This window comes from Vombatus ursinus, unplaced genomic scaffold (assembly GCF_900497805.2).
Source record: "Vombatus ursinus unplaced genomic scaffold, bare-nosed wombat genome assembly UNPS02014812.1, whole genome shotgun sequence".
NCBI lineage: Eukaryota > Metazoa > Chordata > Mammalia > Diprotodontia > Vombatidae > Vombatus > Vombatus ursinus.
In genome coordinates, this window is record NW_020954590.1 from 53,390,363 (window position 1) to 53,410,733 (window position 20,371).

The window sequence follows — 20,371 nt, forward strand, 5'->3', positions numbered from 1 at the left end:
CTTTTATATTCATTAGAGTGAAGTAGCTGTCAAATCATCATTTCTGCATATATGTCTTAATTATTCAACAAATTCAATTCCTATAAATATTATGTACATTTTAGTTAATGCTTTCACAAAGTGCTGCCTTTGAGTATTGTGTATATACACACATATATGTATACATACACACACGTGTGTAAATGTCACTTAGGTACAACATCTCTTTAAAGTAAGAAATGAATAGTTTTCTCAATATATGAAATTACAAATGGCCAATGTGATTTTGTTATTGTCGTTCAGCCATTTCAAAACCATGTCCTATTCTTTGTGATCCCATTTGGAGTTTCCTTGGCAAAAATCCTGAAGTGGTTTGCCACTTCCTTCTCTAGCTTATTTTACAGACAAGGAACAAAGGTAAACAGGGTTAAGCGACTTGCCCATGGTAATCCAGCTCCTAAGTGTCTGAAGCTGGATGTGAACTCACAAACATGAGTCTTCCTGACTCCAGGCCTGTTACTCTATCCACTGTGCCACCGAGCTGCCCAGGTCAATACTGTAACTATTTTCAAAAATTTGAAGGGAATAAATTTGTTTTATATTGTTATAGAGACAAAACCAGGACCAAAAAGAATCAAATTTCCCCTCAACATAAGAAAGAATATTTTATGACTTAACCCTAATAATGGATGGTGTTGTCCCAAGAGGAAGTGAGCTCCTGATGACCAGAAATATTCAGAGACTTAATGATCATCTGCCATAGTTGCTATAGACATTAGTCTTGCATTAACTGGGAAGATGAATTAAACAAATTCTGAGGTCCTTTAACCTTATTATCTTCTAACTCTATGTAAAAGAATGCTGACTAATGAATTGGCTTAAGAGTTCTTCCCTTCTATAGATTATTAACCCTCATTTTTAGTCTTTAGGTATAATATCAAAATCATGTTTTCACATTTGGAAGGTTCATATTTTCATTATATAAACATGTCATAAATACAAACACATACATATAGATGAAGTCATCTTATGCATATGGAGTGCATAAGGAGTGACACACAAAGAAGCCCACAATCTATTTTTACCTTTCGCCCTGTAAATGCTGCACGATGAAGTGGAGTGTCTCCCATATCATTTAACACATTTACTTCTGCACCAGCCTAGAATATAAAAAAATAAAACTTTAATGTTCCAGTAAATAAATAAAAATCAAAAAATTCAATTCCAAAGTCATTTACTAAACCTTCACAGCATGGTGCAGCTAGGATGGAAAGAACACTGGATTAGGTGTCATAGAACTCAGATTTGAAGTCACTTACTTCCTCTGGCCCTGTTTCCTCATCTGTACAATGGGAGAGTTGGACAAGATGATCTCTAGGTTCTCTTCCAGATTTAAATAAGCAATTCTATTACAGAGCATTGTGGGCTACATAAAAATAAAGATAACTCTGTGCCATCATGAAGCTTCAAATCCAACACACAAATAATTCTAACAAAAAATGGAACACTACAAGTGTAAAAGAGAAATATGGAGTGCTACTTGACATGAGGAAGAAAAAAATTATTCATTCGTATTGGGACCAGAGAAATCTTTAAGGATGAGATGATTTTTTTGGAGGATCTTTTTTTTTTTAAACACTTTAAAATATCCGATTATTTCCAAGTGTCTTTGAACAAACTACATATTCAAAGCAAATACACATATTCCAGTGTCAAAGAGGAAATTATTAGACTGTATTTTTAAACACAAAGAACATACACAATGGATAGAAAGTAATCCAGGGGAGTAGAGCAAAGAGAACATAAACACATGCAATTATCCTGTATAAGGAATTTGTCCTACTAGACCAGGACTTCTCAACCTTGTTTGTGTCACGCACCCTTTGGCAGTCTGGTAAAGCCTATGGACCCTTCTCAGAAAAATATTTTTAAACACATAAAATAAAATACATAAGATTATAAAAATATGTAGGAATTGAAATATAATTATCAATTTTCATACTCTTGCCCTTTTTCCTATTCACTCTGCTATTATTCTAATTCAGATCCTTTTGCCTGAACTATTCTACTAGACATGTAAACAGTCTCCCTGCTTCTAGTATCTCATAAAGATGAGGAGTTAAGATATAATCTAGTCCAACCCCATCATTTTACAGATGGGAAACTGAGGTTCAGAGAGATAAAGTGCCTTTTTCATGGTCACACAAGAAATAAGCTACAAAGCAGAAACTCAATGTGTTATTCACACAGCTGCCAAATTAATCTTCCTAATACACAGGTCTGATCACATGACTCTATTGCTCAAATCATTCATTGACTCCCTATTTTTTCTGAAACACTCCAGTGGACTTCTGCAATTGTTACTAAGATGCTACAGTCTGCTTGCACCCACCACGAACATTTCCATTACCTTTAGGGTGATCCTCAATTTGAAACCGTAAGAGATTGTAATATTCCATGACTCACCGTCATATGACAACATTGGAAAGTGATGGTATTTAAAAGACAGTCCTTTGTTCTAAGGATGAGGTTAGGAGTCACTAAAAGAATTTTGCTTTTTCCCAAAGGCAATGTCAACCTACTTTTCTCTTATTACTGATATATTCTGGGCTCAAATCATCACCCATTTGCAGAATCTACCCCAGAGAGATTTATCTTTCCATAAAGATATTTCTAGATATCATTACCTATCTATATATACATATACAAATGAACAAGCTCAACTGATATATTTCCCGTCATCATCTGAACAATGGGCTTTCTTCATTCACTTGGTTTCTTCATTCACTAATACGACTAATTAGGCAAATCTCTTCTGAATAATCATGGCTCTCATCAAACAGGTTCTGCAGTGTTCCAAAGCTTGAATCATAAAGTACAATTTCATCTACAAACAGGAGCATCTGGAAGATTTCACCACCTAAAAGGGCATCCCGCTTTGACTTGGATTCTAAGCTGGATCTTCTCCCTGACAGTGACAAACACCCTTGGTGAACATAACTCTGCTTAATGTCTTACTTGGTGATGATAATAACAACAGGTAGCATTTATAAAGCACTTTAGGATATGAAACACTTTACAAATCTTATTTCATTTTATCTTCATAACAACCCTGAGAGCCCAGTAAATTATTATTATCTTCATTTTATAGATGAGGAAACTGAGGCAGTTTGAACAGGGAGTTTCCTGACTCCAGGTCCAATGTTCTATTCACTAAGCCAGCTAGCTGCTAATTGATCAGAGAGTTGTCAAAAAAGGTCATTTGTGTTATATTCTGCAAAGAATCTTTTATAATTGCGATATTCTCAGGGAAGATATCTTGTTTCAAAAAAGTTTCTAAGATAGCATTTTGCTTTATTAAATAAAATGCGGTTTCTTTTTGTTTTAAGTTAACAAATAAAAAACCTGGAAAGACTTGTACAAACTGATGCAAAGTGAAATGAGCAGAATCAGGAAAACACTGTACACAGTATCAGCAACACTGTGTGATGATCAACTATGAATGACTCAGCTCTTCTCAGCAACACAATGATCCAAGACAAGATCATGAAGGCAAACACTATCCATATCAGATAAAGAACTGATGGACTCAGAATGCAGATTGAAGCATATTTTTTTCACTTACTTTATTCTTTCTCATTTATTTCCTTTTGATCTGTTTCTTCTTCCACAACTGTGACGAATCTAGAAAAGTGTTTTACATGATAGCACATGTATAAACTTTCTGAAACTGCTTACCATTTTCAGAAGAGGAGAGGAGAGGGAAGGAGAAAAATTTGGAACTCAAAATCTTGTAAAAATGAATGCCAAAAAATTGTCTTAATATTTAATTGGGGGGAAATAAAATACTATTTAAATTTTAAAAGAAAAAAAACCAAAGTTAACAAATATCCTAATAAATAGTAAGTACAGTAGGCCTCTATTTCCTATAGAATAAAATACAGAACCCTTCATTAGTCTATAATTTAAGACCCCTCAGATCCAACCTACCTTTACAGGTTTATTTTACTCTACTTTTCTTCATGTATTTTATGTTACAGTCAAAATAGATAGAACTACTAACTATTCCTAATCCTGTTCTGTAGTCTCACTTCTATGCATTCCGAATAGGCCACTTTTCATGCCTGGAATATTGTTCCCTTCTCATCTGTGCCTTTTTACATCTTCTTACTTTAAGACACAACTGAGGTGCCACTTGCTTAATGAAACATTTTACTAATCTTCTCTCCTCAAATTTTCTTAAAGCCCTTTAGCTCCATCCTTTGTCTTTATCATATTCTACTTATTTGTATGAACTTCTGATCCTCCCAACCCCATAAGGGTTTAATATCCTTGAAAACAGAAATTAAATTGTTTTTGATCATTATATTCCCAGTGCCTCCCAGGCACTTAAACAGGCTGTACTGAATTAAGACAAAATAGAAACAAGAAAGAAAACATGAAAAGCTTTAAAGTAATAGAAGACATTTTTCTGGTCTCCTAACATGTGGTTAACAATGCAGCAGGCTACATGACAAGCAGCCTTCTTTTCTGTACATACATCTCTTTTTCTGTACATACATAACTTTTATGGTGCTTCTAATAAACATTTGTTATTGCTCACCTCTGAATCCTAGCTTTTCTGGCTTCCTTTAAGACGTAGTTCATAATAAAAAGAATTGCAAGGGAATGTGGCCCAGCTGTCCCAGATCTTAAAATGTATTTTAAAACTACTTGGTACTGGCTAAGAAATAGAGTGATGGATCAGCGGAACAGGTTAGGTATGCAAGACACAGTAGTCAATGACTATACTAATCTACTATTTGATAAACCCAAAGACCCCAGCTTCTGGGATAAGAACTCACTCTTTGACAAAAACTGCTGGGAAAAGTGGACAAGAGTATGGCAGAAACTAGACACAGACCAAAATCTCACATCCTACACCAAAATAAAGTCAAAATGGGTTCATGATTTAGATATAAAGGCTGATACTATAAGCAAACTTGGAGAGCAAGGAATAGTTTACCTGTCAGATTTATGGGCAATGGAAGAATTTATCACCAAACAGGAGATAGAGAACATTATGAAATGCAAAATGGATAATTTTGATCACACTAAATTGAAAAGTTTTTGCACAAACAAAGCCAATGCAACCAAGATTAGGAGGGAAGCAGAAAACCGGGAAAGAATTTTTACAATCAGTGTCTCCTCATTTCTAAAATATATAGAGAACTGAGTCAAATTTATAAGAATACAAGTCATTCCCCAATTGATAAATGGTCAAAGGATATGAACAGGCAATTCTCAGATGAAGAAATTAAAGCCATCTATAGTCATGTGAAAAAATGCTCTAAATCACTATTGATTAGAGAAATGCAAATCAAAACAACTCTGAGGTATCACATCACACCTATCAGATTGGCCAACATGACAAAACAGGTAAATGATAAATCCTGGAGAAGATATGGAAAAACTGGGACACTAATATATTCTTGGTGGTGTTGTGAACTGATCCAACCATTTTGGAGAGTGATTTGGAACTACGCTCAAAGGGTTATAAAAATGTGCATACCCTTTGACTCAGCAATAGCACTTCTAGGGCTGTATCCCAAAGAGATCATAAAAATGGGAAAAGGACCCACATGTACAAAAATATTTATAGCAGCTCTTTCTGTGGAGGCAAAGAATTGGAAATTGAGGGGATCCCCATCAACTGGGAAATGACTAAACAAGTTGTGGTACACGAAATGTAATGGAATACTATTGTGCCATAAAAAATGATGAGCAGGCAGACTTCAGAAAAACCTGGAAAGACTTGTATGGACTGATGCTGAGTGAAGTGAGCAGAACCAGGAGAATGCTGTGGAGCAGCCAGAATGTGGGATGACTAACTCTGATAGACTTAGCCCTTCGCAGCAATGCAAGGATCTAAGAAATCTCCAAAGGTTTCATGATGGAAAATGCTATCCACATCCAAAGAAAGAACTATGGAGTTTGAATGCAGATTGAAGCATACACTACTTGCTATTTTTTTCTTCTGTTTTCTTTTGTTTCCTCTTTAGTGTGGTTCCTCTTATTAGTCCTAATTCTTCCTTACAACATGACTAATGTGAAAATGTTTAATAGGAATGCATACATACAGCCTCTATCACATTGTGTGCCATCTTAGGGAAGGAGGTAGAGAGGCAAAGGGAGAAAAATTTAAAACTCAAAAGCTTATGGAATTGATTGTTGATAAATCAAAATAAATTAATAAAAAAAATTTTTTAAAGACTCAGTTCAAATCTCACCTTCTGCAGGAGGCCTTTCCCACCCTTTCCCAATCCCCTCGCTCCCAACTGCTAGCCTGTTGACTCTTCACTAGCTATACAGAAAGCTTATACTGAGAGAACCAAGAGTTAGTACTTATCGCTGGCCTAAAAACTGTATGATTCTTAGCAGTTTCCCTCCTTGTCCGTCACTCAGCTATTGTCGCTACAGATAAAGAAGCAGGGCTTATAGAAATAAGGATAATATTGTATTTTTACTTTGTTTCACAGGTCAGCATGGCCAAAGAATTCATCACTAAGTGGTCAGCCTCTTGGTGATGAGCCTCTTCACACTTGGCTAGGCTGGTCCTCAGAAATCATCTGCTGCCAGTACCACATACGAAGCCTTTTGAACATGGTAGAACTTGCCAGAAATTATACTCCGCTATCATAGCATTTGAGAAACCAGGGGTGCATGCATACGATAAAGTGACACTAGAGTAGTGATTTCTATGGATCGAATACTTTACAAACTAAAGAAATTCTGTATTGACACTATTTGTTGGTTTAATACTTCTTAAAGAGCACTTAACCAATTGAATAAAAACAAATGACTAACTGAAAGTGCAAAATTTACACTGAGATGGGAAGAAATAGAAGGTATAACTTGAGTTTCTTTAGCTGTAAAGCGAAAAAGGAAATAAAATTCTTACTTATAATAAAAAACTGATAAAGCAGTGTTTCATATGTTTCACAGTGTTCCCACAAGATGCTCAATAATTTAGACTGTTGCATGGTTTGCTATAAATACTAAGTTTGTAGTGTTAAAAAAAAACTATCTCTTCTTTAATTACTACGGAGATATTTGTAGAAATCATGAAATTCTGGTATTCAAAAATATTTAGAAGTTTTAAATTAGCTTCATACAGTAAAGTCATTAATTTAAAACTCAAGGAATAGAATAATGAAATATTAATTAACTAGCCTTAGATAATCTTAAATTATTATTACAGAATCATAAGGCATCTTGTGACCTGGTTAAATAAAAAAGGCAACTACTAATATTATTACTGACTAAAATCCATTTTTACTCTCCTATAATGGCATTTCAACAATATTTGTTATACCTATATCAAGTTGCTTACCATCTTAGAAAGGGCGAGGTAGAGAGAAAATCTGGAACTGAAAAAAAAATTGTCTTTACATGTAATTGGGAAAAAATAAAATAATACAAAAATAATAAAACAATATTTATTATAAACTATTAAGCATAAGTCTTTAAAATTAAAAGCCATAAACATACCTTCAACAAATCTTGCACTACTTGTCCATGTCCAAAATAGCACGCCAAATGAAGAGGAGTCCAGCCCAAATTAGATTTACTTCTCCCTAAAAATGTTATCAGAACACAAATTGTAGATAAATGAACACTTTCACATTCATGATAACTATAATAACAGTTGCTTTTATGTAACAAAGTTATCACCGTAATGTGATTTTTTTCAAATCCTCCTGCATTTACCCCAACACTTTAGCCACATTGCAATGAAATCTATTAAGTACACGTGATGCATTCTGGGTATGTGATCCTGGGTAACTCATCTTCACTGCTACAGGGAATTTCCTCTCAGGTAATTCTCTATACCAATGAAATTATAAGTCTGGTCAAAAAAAAAAACGGAAAGGAAAGGCAAAAAAAAAAAATCTATCTGTGATGGACAACATGAGGAATACTAGACCATGAATTAAGACGTCTGGCTTCTAGTAACTGACCTTCCACTAATCATCTGTGTAACCTTAAACAAGTTACTTAATTTCCATGGAACTCAATTTCTTTGCTTACAAAATGAGATGAATGGACTAAATGATCTAAGGTTGCTTCCATTTCTGAAATTTTATGATTCTAAGTCCTCAGGTATTCAGTTTATTTAGTGATTTGTGTATAGTATCAATGCATAAAAACCCTGTTTAAATACTTACAGCAGGTTAAACATTCCTAATACACTTTTACGTATTTTTCAAAATGTTGTATATTTGTTGCTCTGGGAGAATTTGTTTATTTGGTACAGAATGTTTCCCATAGTAACTGAAGAGCTATAGATGGCAAGTCCGGTGGCTAGAGTGGAATCACTTCAACACATTCCCAGATGAATAAGCCATGGTATGGAAAGAAGTACAAAGCTAAATCAGAATTATAGGAAGGAGAAAGGGGAAAAGTCCCCACAATGACAATTCAGTTCTTAATACTGGGCTGAGTAGGAATCAAAAAATGACAAGGTACGTTCCTCACTGGCAGGAGAAAAGGTTATTAAACAAAAACCGCAAGACACAAAGGCCTAAAAGACAGAGGCAGCAGAAGGCTCACAAACCCTTTCAGATATTGAATCTCAGTAATTCCGCTGCCCTTGAAAATAGCAAGCTTTCTAGATGGGAGGCTTATGTATACAACGTTCAAAGTATGTAAAAAGTAGATTCCATAAAGTTTTGAAAATGCATTTTTGGGGAAGGTAGAGCCAAGATGGTGCAGTAAAGATAGGGATTCACCTGGGCTCTCCCGAATTCCCCACAAAACATTAAAATAATTCCTCAAAATGAATCCTGGAGTGTCAGAACCAACAAACAGTTGGAGTAAAACAATTTTCCAGTCCAAGACAACTTAGAAGGTTGGCAGGAAAAGTCTGTCTCACTGGGGTGGGAATGGAGTACAGTCCAATGCAGGCTAAGTCCTGGCAAGCCAGCAGCAGCAGGCCTTGAGGGCAACTGAATCAGCTGCAGTGGTTTCCATAGTTCTCAGACCAAAGACTGTAAGGGGGTTGGACAACTGGTCAGAAAGAGATTAGAAAGGACCCTTTGCCCGCACTGGGTACAGGACTCTGTTGCATTACCCATACTAGATTCCAGATCACAGTCTCAGGACAAGGAAGCACGCTAGTTCACTAGAGCCACAGAGGAGAGGGGACTCCGGTAACATTTTCGGGGGGTTATTCACAGATCAAAGCACAGGCCAGGAGAACACTGATCTCCTTCGATCATATCACCTTAGACGATCTAGAAACTTAAAGAATCCCAGAACTCTCTCTGAAAACAGCAGCATGAAAAAGCTGAAGCTTGGGACAAAGACCTCTATACTCCAGTAGCAGAGCCCAACTTTAACATAAAATTAAAAATCAAAAAAATAGTCTGGGAAAATGGGCAAACAACAACAACATAGAAGAACCTGACCATAAAAAGTTATTAGGGTGACAGGGAACAACAAGATAAAAAGTCAGAAGACAACAATGTCAAAAACAGCTACAAGCAAAGTCTCGAAAGTAAAGTGTAAACTGGACACAAACCCAACAAGAATTTCTAGAAGAGCCCAAAAAGTATTTTTAAAATCAGAAAAGTAGAGAAAAAAAATTGGAAAAGAAATGAGAATAATGCAAGCAAATCATGAAAAAAGAAACAACAGCTTGGTAAAAGAGGCACAAAAAAATCCTGAAGAAAATATAACACTTTAAAAAACAAAGTAGGTCAAATGACAAAAGCAGCACAAAAATCAATGGAAAAGAAGAAGTCTTTTAAAAAGCAGAATTGGCCAAATGGAAAATGAGGTACAAAAGTTCACTGAAGAAAATAATTTCTTAAAAATTAGAATAGGGCACATGGAAGCTAATGATTCCATAAGACATCAAGAAACAATAAAAAAAATTAAGAGTGAAAAATAGGAGAAAATGTGAAATATCTCACTGGAAAAACAACTGACCTGGAAAACAGATCCAGAAGAGATAATTTAAGAATCACTGGACTTACCTGAAAGCCATGATCTAAAAAAAAAAAAAAAAAGAGCCTAAACAAAACTGTCCTGATATCCTAGAACCAGAGGTTAAACTGGAAAATGAAAGAATCCACCAATCACCTCCTGAAAGAGATCCCAAAATGAAAACTCCCAGGAATATTACAGCCAAATTCCAAAGCTCCCAGGTCAAGGAGAAAACATTGCAAGTAACTGGAAAGAAACAATTCAAATAACACAGTCAGGATAACAGAAGATTTAACAACTTCTACATTAAAGATGAGAAGGTTTAGAATGCGATATTCTGGAGGGGTAAAGGGGCTATGATTACAACTAAGAATCACCTACTTAGAAAAACTGAGTAAAATCCTTCAGGGGAAAAAATGGATATTTAATGAAACAGGACTTTCAAGCATTCTTGATGAAAAGACTTAATAGAAAATCTGACTTTGAAATACAAGACAAAAACAAGACTCAAAATAAGGTAAACAGGAAAGAGAAATCATAAGGGAGTCAATAAGTTTAAACTGTTTACATTCCTGCATGAAAAAATGATATTTATATCTCCTAAGAACTTTATCGTTATTAGAGCAGTTAGAAGGAGTACATATATAGACAGAGGCCATGTGTATGAGGTTACTATGATGGGATGATTATCCAAAAAAATAAAATTAAGGGGTTAAAAAAAAAGGAATGCACTGGGAAGAGAGGGAAGGGAGATATAGAATGAAGTAAATTATCTCACATAAAAGAGGCAGGAAGGGTTTTTTACAGGGGAGGGGATGGGAGGGTAAGAGTGGTAGATAACACTTGAACCTAACTCTCAGCAGCACTGGCTCAAAGAAGAAATAACATACACACTCAGTTGGGTATAAAAATTTATTCCACCCTACAGGGAAGCAGATGAAAAGGGAATAAGTAAAGGACAGGGGATGGGAAGGCTGATAGAAGGAAAGACGGATTCAGGGAGGCAGTGATCAGAAGCAAAGCACTTTGAGGAGGGATAGGGTGGAACGAAAGAGAGAAGGACAAATGGTAAAAACAGGATGGAGGGAAATACACAGTATTCATAACTGGAAAAAATTTTATAGCAAGTTTCTCTGATAAAGGCCTCATTTCTCAATTATCTAGAAAACTGAGCCAAATGTATAATAATACAAGCCATTCCCCAATTGATAAAAGATCAAAGAATAAGAACAGGCAATTTCCAAATGAAGAAATCAAAGCTATCTACAATCACATGAAAAAATGCTCTAAATCACTATTGAATAGAGAAATGCAAATTAAAACTCTGAGATACCACTTTAACCCTATCAGATTAGCTAATATGACAGAAAAGGAAAATGACAAATGTTGGAGGGGATTTAGGAAAAGTGGGACACTAAATGAACTGTTATTAGAGTTGTGAACTAATTCAACCATTCAGAATAACAATTTGGAACTATGCCCAAAGGGCTATAAAATCATGCATACACTTTGACCCAGCAATACCACTACTAGGTATGTATCTTAAAGAGATATGGGGCGGAAATGAAGAGGACCTATATGTACAAAAATATTTACAGCAGCTCTTCAGTTGGGGGCAAATATTGGAAATTTAGGGGATGCCCATCAATTGAGAAATGGCTGACAGTTGTGGTATATGATTATATTGGAATATTATGAAGTTATAAAAATTGACAAGCAGGATGGTTTCAGAAAAACCTAGAAAGACTTACATGAACTGACACAAAGTGAAGCAAATAAAACTAGGAGAATAGTGTACACATTAACAGCAATACTGTACAATGATCAATTGTGAATAACTTAGCTATTATCAGCCATACAATAATCCAAGACAATTCCAAAGGACTTAATGATGAAAAATGCTATCCATCTCCAGAGAAAGAACGGATTGAGTCTGAGTACAGATCAAAGGATACTTTTTTAAGCTTTATTTTTCTTGGGTTTTTTTAGTCTGTGTTTTCTTTCACAACATGACTAATATGGAAATATGTTTTGCATGAATGCACTTGTATAACCCATATCAAATTACTTGCATTTTCAATGAAGTGGGAAGACAGTGAGGGGAGAGAATTTGGAACTCAAAATTTTTAAAAACAAATGTCAAAAGTTATTTTTACAATTAAGTGAAAAAAATATTTTTAACAAAAGAAAATGTATGTCCATTTTTTAACAGATGAGCGTCCTTATTTATAAGGGAAGGCAAATCAGGATTATAATGTTGCTACAAACTATTCATCATTTAAAAGAGATTAATATTATTATGCCTACATAAACGTGGCTAGCAATGGAATGCTACCGTGAAAAATAAGAATCTAATCAAACTTACCTTTGCAATTAATATTGGCGACCACTTCCTTTCGCTCCATGGCTTCTAAGAGATTTCTAACTTCCTCAGCGTTGCCATTTCTGGCATTATGGAGAAGTTGGTGTTCTGCTTCTGTACTCATTTCTAAATAAAATAAAGAATATTCCCATTGCAAGAACAATGCATGTTGATACTACAAGAATATTAAAAAATACCTTTTTCCACAAAGAGCTAAACACGTTTGAATATGTTATCCAAATCATCCCCTACGAAATTACAAAGAAAAATAATCTTAATTTTGTAGATAGGAAAACAGACAGCTGATTAAATGAAAGTTGAGAAGTATATTTAAGTCTCTGTACTTTGGTTTATTTTTTATATCATCACTTCTTATCAGTTTCTATCCAGCCCTTTGAGTAATGAATTCTCCAACAACAGGAAATAAAATGTACACATCTAACCCTGTGTTCAGGATTTGGTATTTTTTCAAGTATATTTTGATTTCATCACTGTGGTTACTCCAGGACAATACTCCTACATGCTTAAAATTTTTGAGAAGTTAAAATATACGGTTATTAGGTTTGCAGGAATATGGTGACATAAGCAGAAGGTAAAGAAATAGTTCCCACTAGACCCTACAAAACATCCAAAGAAACCAAAATCTTTTAAAATAAGAAAAACAAAGCTCAGTTTAAAGCAACTGACAACTAGAGAAAAATTCTGAGTAAATTTAAAAATTCTGTCGCGTAAAAAGGTATGGAAAGAACTACAGGAAAATACATGACAAAGCAGCATAAAGAATAACTTGAGGAAAGCCCAGCAACAACTAAAGTGGACAATCAGTATGTTAGAGAAAAGAAAAATATCAAAACTTGACTTAAAAAGAATATCCAGAAGAAAAAAAAGGCAAAATTTACAAAAACGGCCATATACTTAGATCCTAGAATCCATTTTATAACAAATTATAGCTTTTTTTTTCAAAGACGGATGGTATACCAACAATCATTCAAAGAATTTAACAATAAAAAGCCAAATAGCATAGAACTGGTCAAAGAAACTGCTGAATTTGAAGCTCAGAGGAGCTGGATTTGAATTTTATCTTTACTTACTAACTGCATAACTTTGGACAAGTTGAATTCTAAACCTCAATAGCTGCTCTGTAAAATTAGGGGACTGAACTAGGTGACCTCTGAAGTATCTTCTAGTTCTAAATTATGATTTAATGAATTGGGGGAAAAAAGATCCTTCCAAATGAGATAAGAAACAATTTTTCCTACCAAGAAACTAACATAGCTCTCACTACAGATGACCACATTGCATATAAAGACAGCTTCAACAACAAAACTGAGATAAATAAGCTCAGCAAGATAGCAAGATAAAAGAGTCACACAAAAAAAAGTAAGCCACATTCTTATGCACTATCAATAAAGGCCAAGAGGAATTTATTTTGTTAAATATCATTTACAATAATGACAAAAAAAATCACAAGTATATGGGTATTAACTTACCAAACCACCTACTTCTTGAAAATAATTAACAAAACAATTTTGAAATAAATCAAAGAAGAAAAATTGGGAGGACATCCTTTGTATATGGATAGGATGAAAGAAGGAAATAATAATGAAGTGTCAAAATTCTGTAAATCAATTTATAGGTATAACGTAAAACCAAGGAAATACTAATGGTCTATTTTTAAAAAACTGAATAAAGTAACAAAATTTATAAAGAGAATAAACAGACGAGAATGTCTACTAGTGGAAAGACTTGTGCACTCATTTAAAACAAAATCAGAAATTATCATAGCAATCTCATGGTAGACAAAAAGTGAGAAATGGATTAATGGAACTAAGATCCAAAAAAACAGAACCAAAATGTACATTAAAAGATAGTACTTGATTAACCCATGGACAATTAAACATGAGAGAAAGAAATCATTTAGGGCAAGAACTATCTTGATTTCGCATTTTTATCATCAGTCTTAGTCCAGTGTCTCTCATACGTGGTCCCTTCTCTCCTCTGATACTGCCACCACCCTAAAACAAATTCTCTTCACCTGACATCCGGACTATTGCAATATCCTGCTTTTTGGCCTGTCTGCCACAAGGATCTCTACTCCAATCCATCTTCCACTCAGCTATCAGTGACATTCCTTAAGTGCTGGTCTAACTTCCCATCCCAATAAAATCCAGTGGCTTCCTATCACCTCTTGATCAAATATAAAATTATCTAGCATTCACAAAGCCCTTCATAACCTACTGTTCTCAAACCTTTTCAGTCTTCTTATACCTTATACCTTATCACATACTCTGTGAAGCAGTGATGCTGGCCTCTTTTCTATTCCTCAAAAACAAGACACTTTATCTCCTGACTGGTTATTTTCACTGGTTGATCCCCATACCTGGAAGGCTCTCCCTTCTTATCTCTGCCTCCTGGCTTCCTTCAAGTCCCAGTTAAAAACTCACCTTCTAAAGTAAGCCTTTCCTGTTCCCTCTTAATTCCAGTGCCTTCCCTCTCCCTGCTGATCAACTCCATTTTATCCTGTATATAGCTTGTTTGTAAAGTTATTTGCATGTTGTCCCTCCTATTAGACTGTGAGTTCCTCGTAAGTACTTTTCTTTATATCCCCAGTACTTTGCACAATGCCTAGCAGGCAGTTGGTGTTTAATACATTTTTATTGACTGACTGACTAGTTAGTGCTTAAAACGCTTTTTCACCACTGACTGACTAGTTAGTGCTTAAAACGCTTTTTCACCCATTCATTCACTTCACACCTTATGCTATAACCAATGATATAAGTATTTTAAAACAAATAAAATCAGAAGAAATATTTATCAGATTAAGAAGAAAAACATTGTTTTACTGGGGACAAATCGTTCTTTCCAAAATGAAAACAAACTGATTTTATCTACAAAAAGTCTCAGAATAATCTAACCAGGCTGAATTTGATACCAAACTCTGTAGGTTCTTCTTAAATGATTTTTGGCCATTGCAATTAATAAGTAACACAGAGGATCTAAAATTTTCATTAGATGCAGCAAAAAGCAGAATTAATACAGGAGAACAAAGTATGGCATAAACTGCTGGTGAAGTAGAAAAGCAAGCTTAGAAGATAACCAGAAAACTATCTAGAAACAATGTAAGACAAAGCTACAATTTGAAGGACAGATCCAAGAAAAGATAACTGAGAATTATAAGCATCCAGAGCATATTTAAAAAGAAAATAATCTGACTATAATTCAATAAATGATTTAAGATAACTTCCCATTTTTCAAAAACAAATGACTCAAATGAAGAAATCCACAGAACTGCAACAAAGAGAAACCTACAAATTCAACTCTGCCTGGCAGATTATGAGACCTCCAAACTATAAAGAAGAAATTATGTAAATTGAGAGGGAAAAGAGACATCACCTACCAAAGAGCAACAATCAAGCAGGTCTGAGTAGACCAGGAGGGAGGCTTTACCCCTCCCCCTCCTGCCTCCCTCTCCCCTCTGGTAGATCCCACCCAGATCCCACAAGGATCTTCCCTCTCCCGACTCCTTACTGTCAATTCTCTTTTCCCCTTTGCCTCTCTCAGTACAACTGAATGGACACCTACTTCCCAATATCCTCCCCTAACACAGAGGCCCTGGAAGAGCCTATCTTTTCTAATCTGACCTGAGGGCCCACTCCCCACTAATATAACTCTCATGGGGTCCTGAGCCCTTTAAGCCTCACTTATAGACTAGTAAGTGCTTAAAGTACTTTTTCAACCATTAATTCACTTCATATCTTATGTTATAAGCAAATAGATCAATGGCATAAGTATTTAAAAACAAACAAAACAGCTCCTGGAACTGCACCCTGAACCCTTCTAGAACCCAGCTGTGGGGCAGACACAGCTTCCTGAGCCCAGGGAGTCATCAGTTACTTATCTGTCTGGTAAGATGGAGACAACAAAGCTTTACCATCCGCCTTCCCTCAGCACTCTAAGGTCCATCATGCTTTGGACTTGCCCATCCACTGGGTACATTGCCCACAATGCCCTCCAGAATCCCCAGGATTGCCATTTGTTCTGCTACAAAATCCTAATGTTCACAAGGGCTTTCCATCTGCTTTGTAGCTGAACTCTCCCATATGTAATCTCTCTCCCATCTTGCTTTTCTACTTCTATCCTCAGCACTCTGTACAATGGTTAACATATATATGTGCTTAATAAGTGCTTTTTCATTTGTTTACCAGATTTTTCTACCAAAAAAAACAAAACAAAACAAAACAAAACTCTGTCCAACACATTTATCCATGACTCAGCACAGATAACATACTTAAGAAAGTTTTGCATTACATGAATAGGGAGCGGATAATTCATACGTTACCTAGCCTTTGCTAGATAATCACATATATATATGTGTGTATATATATATATATATATACATATATATATACCCCAATTGTAGGTATTCCTCAACTAACAGGACCCTCTTCTCTTCTCTCTATACACTCTGACTTCATCAGTTTCCATGGGTTTAATTATCATCTGTCTATGGAAATTTTACATAGAGAGGTCTATATATCCAGCCCTAGTTTCTCTGAGCTTCAATACTTCATCATCACAACTGCTCAAAAAACACTTTAAAATGGATGTCCCAGAGATGTCTCAAACTCAGTAAGTCTAAAACAAAAGTCATGATCTTTCCCCCCAAAACCATCCCTCTTCTAAATTTTCTGTCCAAGGCACTACCATCTTTTCAATCTCCTAGGTTTGTAACCTCAACATTACCCTTGACTTCTCACTCTCCCTCACCCCATATATCCAAGCAGTTGCCAAATCTACCCTCACAACATCTCTTGCATCCTACCACCCCTTCTCTCCTCATACACCTAAGTTCAAGTCCACATCACCTCCCACCTAAAACTCCTAAATGATCACCCTGCCTTAAGTCTTTCACCATGCAAGTCCATCTTACATTTTATTGACAAAGTGATGTCCATTAACACAGATATGACTATGTCACTACCTTATAAAAACTCAAAAGTGGGCCCCTACTGCCTCTTATGATAAAATCTAAACTCCTCTGTTTAAACTTTTAAACGCTTTCATTATGTGGCCCTAACATATCTTTCCAGGCCCAATGAATATTATTCTCCCTTCCACACCCTGAAACCCAAACAAATTGATTTTTCGTTGCATCTTCACACATACCTTGTCATCTCTCTAGACTCCATGCTTTTGCACTATCCCCCATGCCTGGAATGCACTCCCACCTCATCTCCACCTCAAAAAATCATTCTCTTCAAGACACAGAAGACACAGTACAAGCACTTCCTTTTGTGATCCTCACAACTACTAATGTGTCCTTTCTCAAAACATTTATTTAACTACTTTGAATATATTTGTTCTTTTTCTATTTATTACTTCCATATACTTATATATGTACCTATTATTCCCCACAATGGATCATAAGCTCTGAGAACTGTAACCATTAACAATCTTTTTTTTTTGTATCCCCAGTACCTAACACAATGTCTGGCACATAGCAGACTTTTCATGCATGCTTGTTGATTATCAATGCATTGACTAATTGCCAGAATTAGAAACCAAAACAAAAGAACAACAAAAAAAAAAAAAGGAGCTTGACAGATTAAAAGGCCAAATCTAATGAGATGAAATTTAAGGAGAATAAATGTGAAGTCTTATCCATGGGTTCAAAAATATCAACTTCCCAACTTAAAAATATGGGAGGCCTGGCTAGATAACACAGTGAGTGTTACATGCTCTTCAAAACACTCCAACAAAAGAGTCCTCCTAGCTATGGCCAAAACCTCTCTCCATTTGTGCCCCTGATCTCATTCCCTTCAGTCTTCTCCAGAAGACTGCCCCCTCAATTACACTCTCTTTTTTCTCTCTAATCTACTGGCTCACTGGATTCAAATATATTTAAATCTCCTTCATCTCCAAAAAAAACTTCACTGAACTCTACTATCCCCTGAAACACTTCCTGACAGTATGCTCGCACTCTCCCCTTCTATATCTCTCTGTCTCTCTTTCTTTCTCTCCTCTTTTCTGAAACTCTTAAAAAAAATTCTGTCAATACTTATTGCCTTTGCTTTCCCCTTTCACTCTCACTCCTCAGCCTTTGGAAATCTGGCTTCTGGTGTCATTCAATTAAAATTGATCTCTCCAATGTTCCACAAAATCTTAGCTGCTTAATCTGATGGTCTTTTCTCAGTCCTTAGTCATCTTGACCTCTTTGCTGCATAATTGTATCCCAGACTCATACCTGACATCACTACCTGCCTACAGGACATTTTAAACTGGATGCCCTAGAGACACTGCAAACTCAACATGTCCAAAGAAGAACTCAGTATCTTCTTCCTAGAAGCTACCCTTCTATCAAACTACCTTATTTCTGTCAGGGGCACTACCATTCCTACCAGTCTGCTAGGCCAACAAATTGTGTATCCTAAAATCAAATTCTTCAGGTATACATTGCATTGAGGTACCCTACATTAAGCTCTTTCCCAAATCTGCTATACTCCCCCTTGTATAACATAGTCAACAATAAAGCAGTGACTGTGTCAATGGAGGGCAAATCCTGCAGTTTCTACTACATGAAAAGGCTAGGTCTGTCTTCATACAATAGGCCAGTCTGAAGGAACACAAAGAATATGTTTATTAAGTTCCTACTACATACCAGGAACTTCTTGACTACTCTCCATATCATACTTACTATTGACGGGTATCATACAGGAAGCCTACAAAATTATCAATCTAGTCTTTGCTCATCTGTGCAAAATTGGCTTAGTTTTAATGTGTTTATACACCACAAGAACTACCTTCTACATGAAGCCTTTCCTGTTCCCTTCAATTGCCAGTGTCCCTCAAACTACCTTACATTTCATAACTCTGCATGTATTTTTCTTTATAGTTATTCTGTATACCCTTAATATATCTTTGTTTTCTCCCCCATTAGAATATAACTCCTTGTGTCAGAATTGTTTCATCTATTTTATTTGTTTTTCACAACATCCACAATACACAAAGAAATCCAATGTGACCTTAAAGACATTATGTTGAGGGACTTCCAGGTCATGTGAGCAATAAGATGGCAAACTAAACATTTTTGCCAACCCCCCACAATCTCTTAAACCTCTTCAAAACAGAAAGGATGTGTCAAAGCTTTATAAAGAAATTTCAGCTGTTTTCAGGGTCTGCAATACTCAGAATCCAAAAGAAGGTTAACTCCTCTCCCCCTCCACAAAATCCAGGAACTGGAGCCAAGTTCACTCAGCACTCCTCCCCCACCTTCCACGTTACTGGCAGCCAGGCTGCAGTAGGAGACTCAAGGACACCACACAGGCTTACATCAAAACCCTGCATCTTGTATTATCCTCCCTCTTTCCAGTGTCATAGAGATCCGAAGTCTCCAGGCTACGTAAGTTTGCTTGGGCCTTGATGACCTACTTGGCCATGGAAGCTTCAAGAGTAAAAAGCCAGCTGGGAACTGCAACTGGAAGCCCCCAGCGCCGTAAAGCTCTGACGTGCCAGGGCAAGCAGACTCTGAACTGCGGGGACCAAGACAGAGAACTAAGGAATAAAAGGAGTGGAATAGGTCACCAGTACAGGGCACCCTGTATGTGGGGAACTGTGCAGCACCACCCTAAGCCTGAGGGAAAGAGCACAGCATCCAGTCAGGATAGAGACAGGCTAGTAAACAGTTACTTGCCCAGTGTGGTAAGAGGCTGAGACGCTTTGAGATCCACCCCCTAAGGAAACCACAATCAGAGGGGAGGGACTCGGGAAATAAATGACAAAGAAATAATGGGGGAACAAAGACTGAAAGTACCAAAGATTTCGGGAAGAAGAACTCTCAAAGACCTTAAACATAAAAGAGATAAATCTACAGAAAATACAGTTATAGAAAGAAATATGGCCTCCAGATGATATAGTCAACAAGTTCAGACATAAGTACCACAAAATAAAGGATAATGACCCAACACTTGATTAAGACAGAGGACCCTGTGGAATTTGAAAAGAACATGGAACCACAACACACTGTTCCAGAGTGGTTTAAAAGAGAAATGACAATTATGAGAG

The 20,371-nt window shown here is 36.1% G+C and overlaps 1 protein-coding gene across 2 annotated transcripts in view; it reads right to left on the minus strand.

Annotated features, from left to right (window-relative positions):
* The window catches only part of LOC114053921 (oxysterol-binding protein-related protein 1), a 305,142-nt gene that overhangs the window by 271,339 nt on the left and 13,432 nt on the right, over nucleotides 1–20,371 (minus strand). For both annotated transcript variants that reach the window (XM_027877060.1, XM_027877061.1), the window contains exons 2-4: nucleotides 12,314–12,436; nucleotides 7,510–7,595; nucleotides 1,065–1,139 (exon numbers count right to left, since the gene is read on the minus strand). In XM_027877060.1, coding sequence (XP_027732861.1) covers nucleotides 1,065–1,139; nucleotides 7,510–7,595; nucleotides 12,314–12,434 — 282 coding nt within the window. In that variant the 5' untranslated portion in view covers nucleotides 12,435–12,436. The remainder of the gene's footprint in view (nucleotides 1–1,064; nucleotides 1,140–7,509; nucleotides 7,596–12,313; nucleotides 12,437–20,371) is intronic.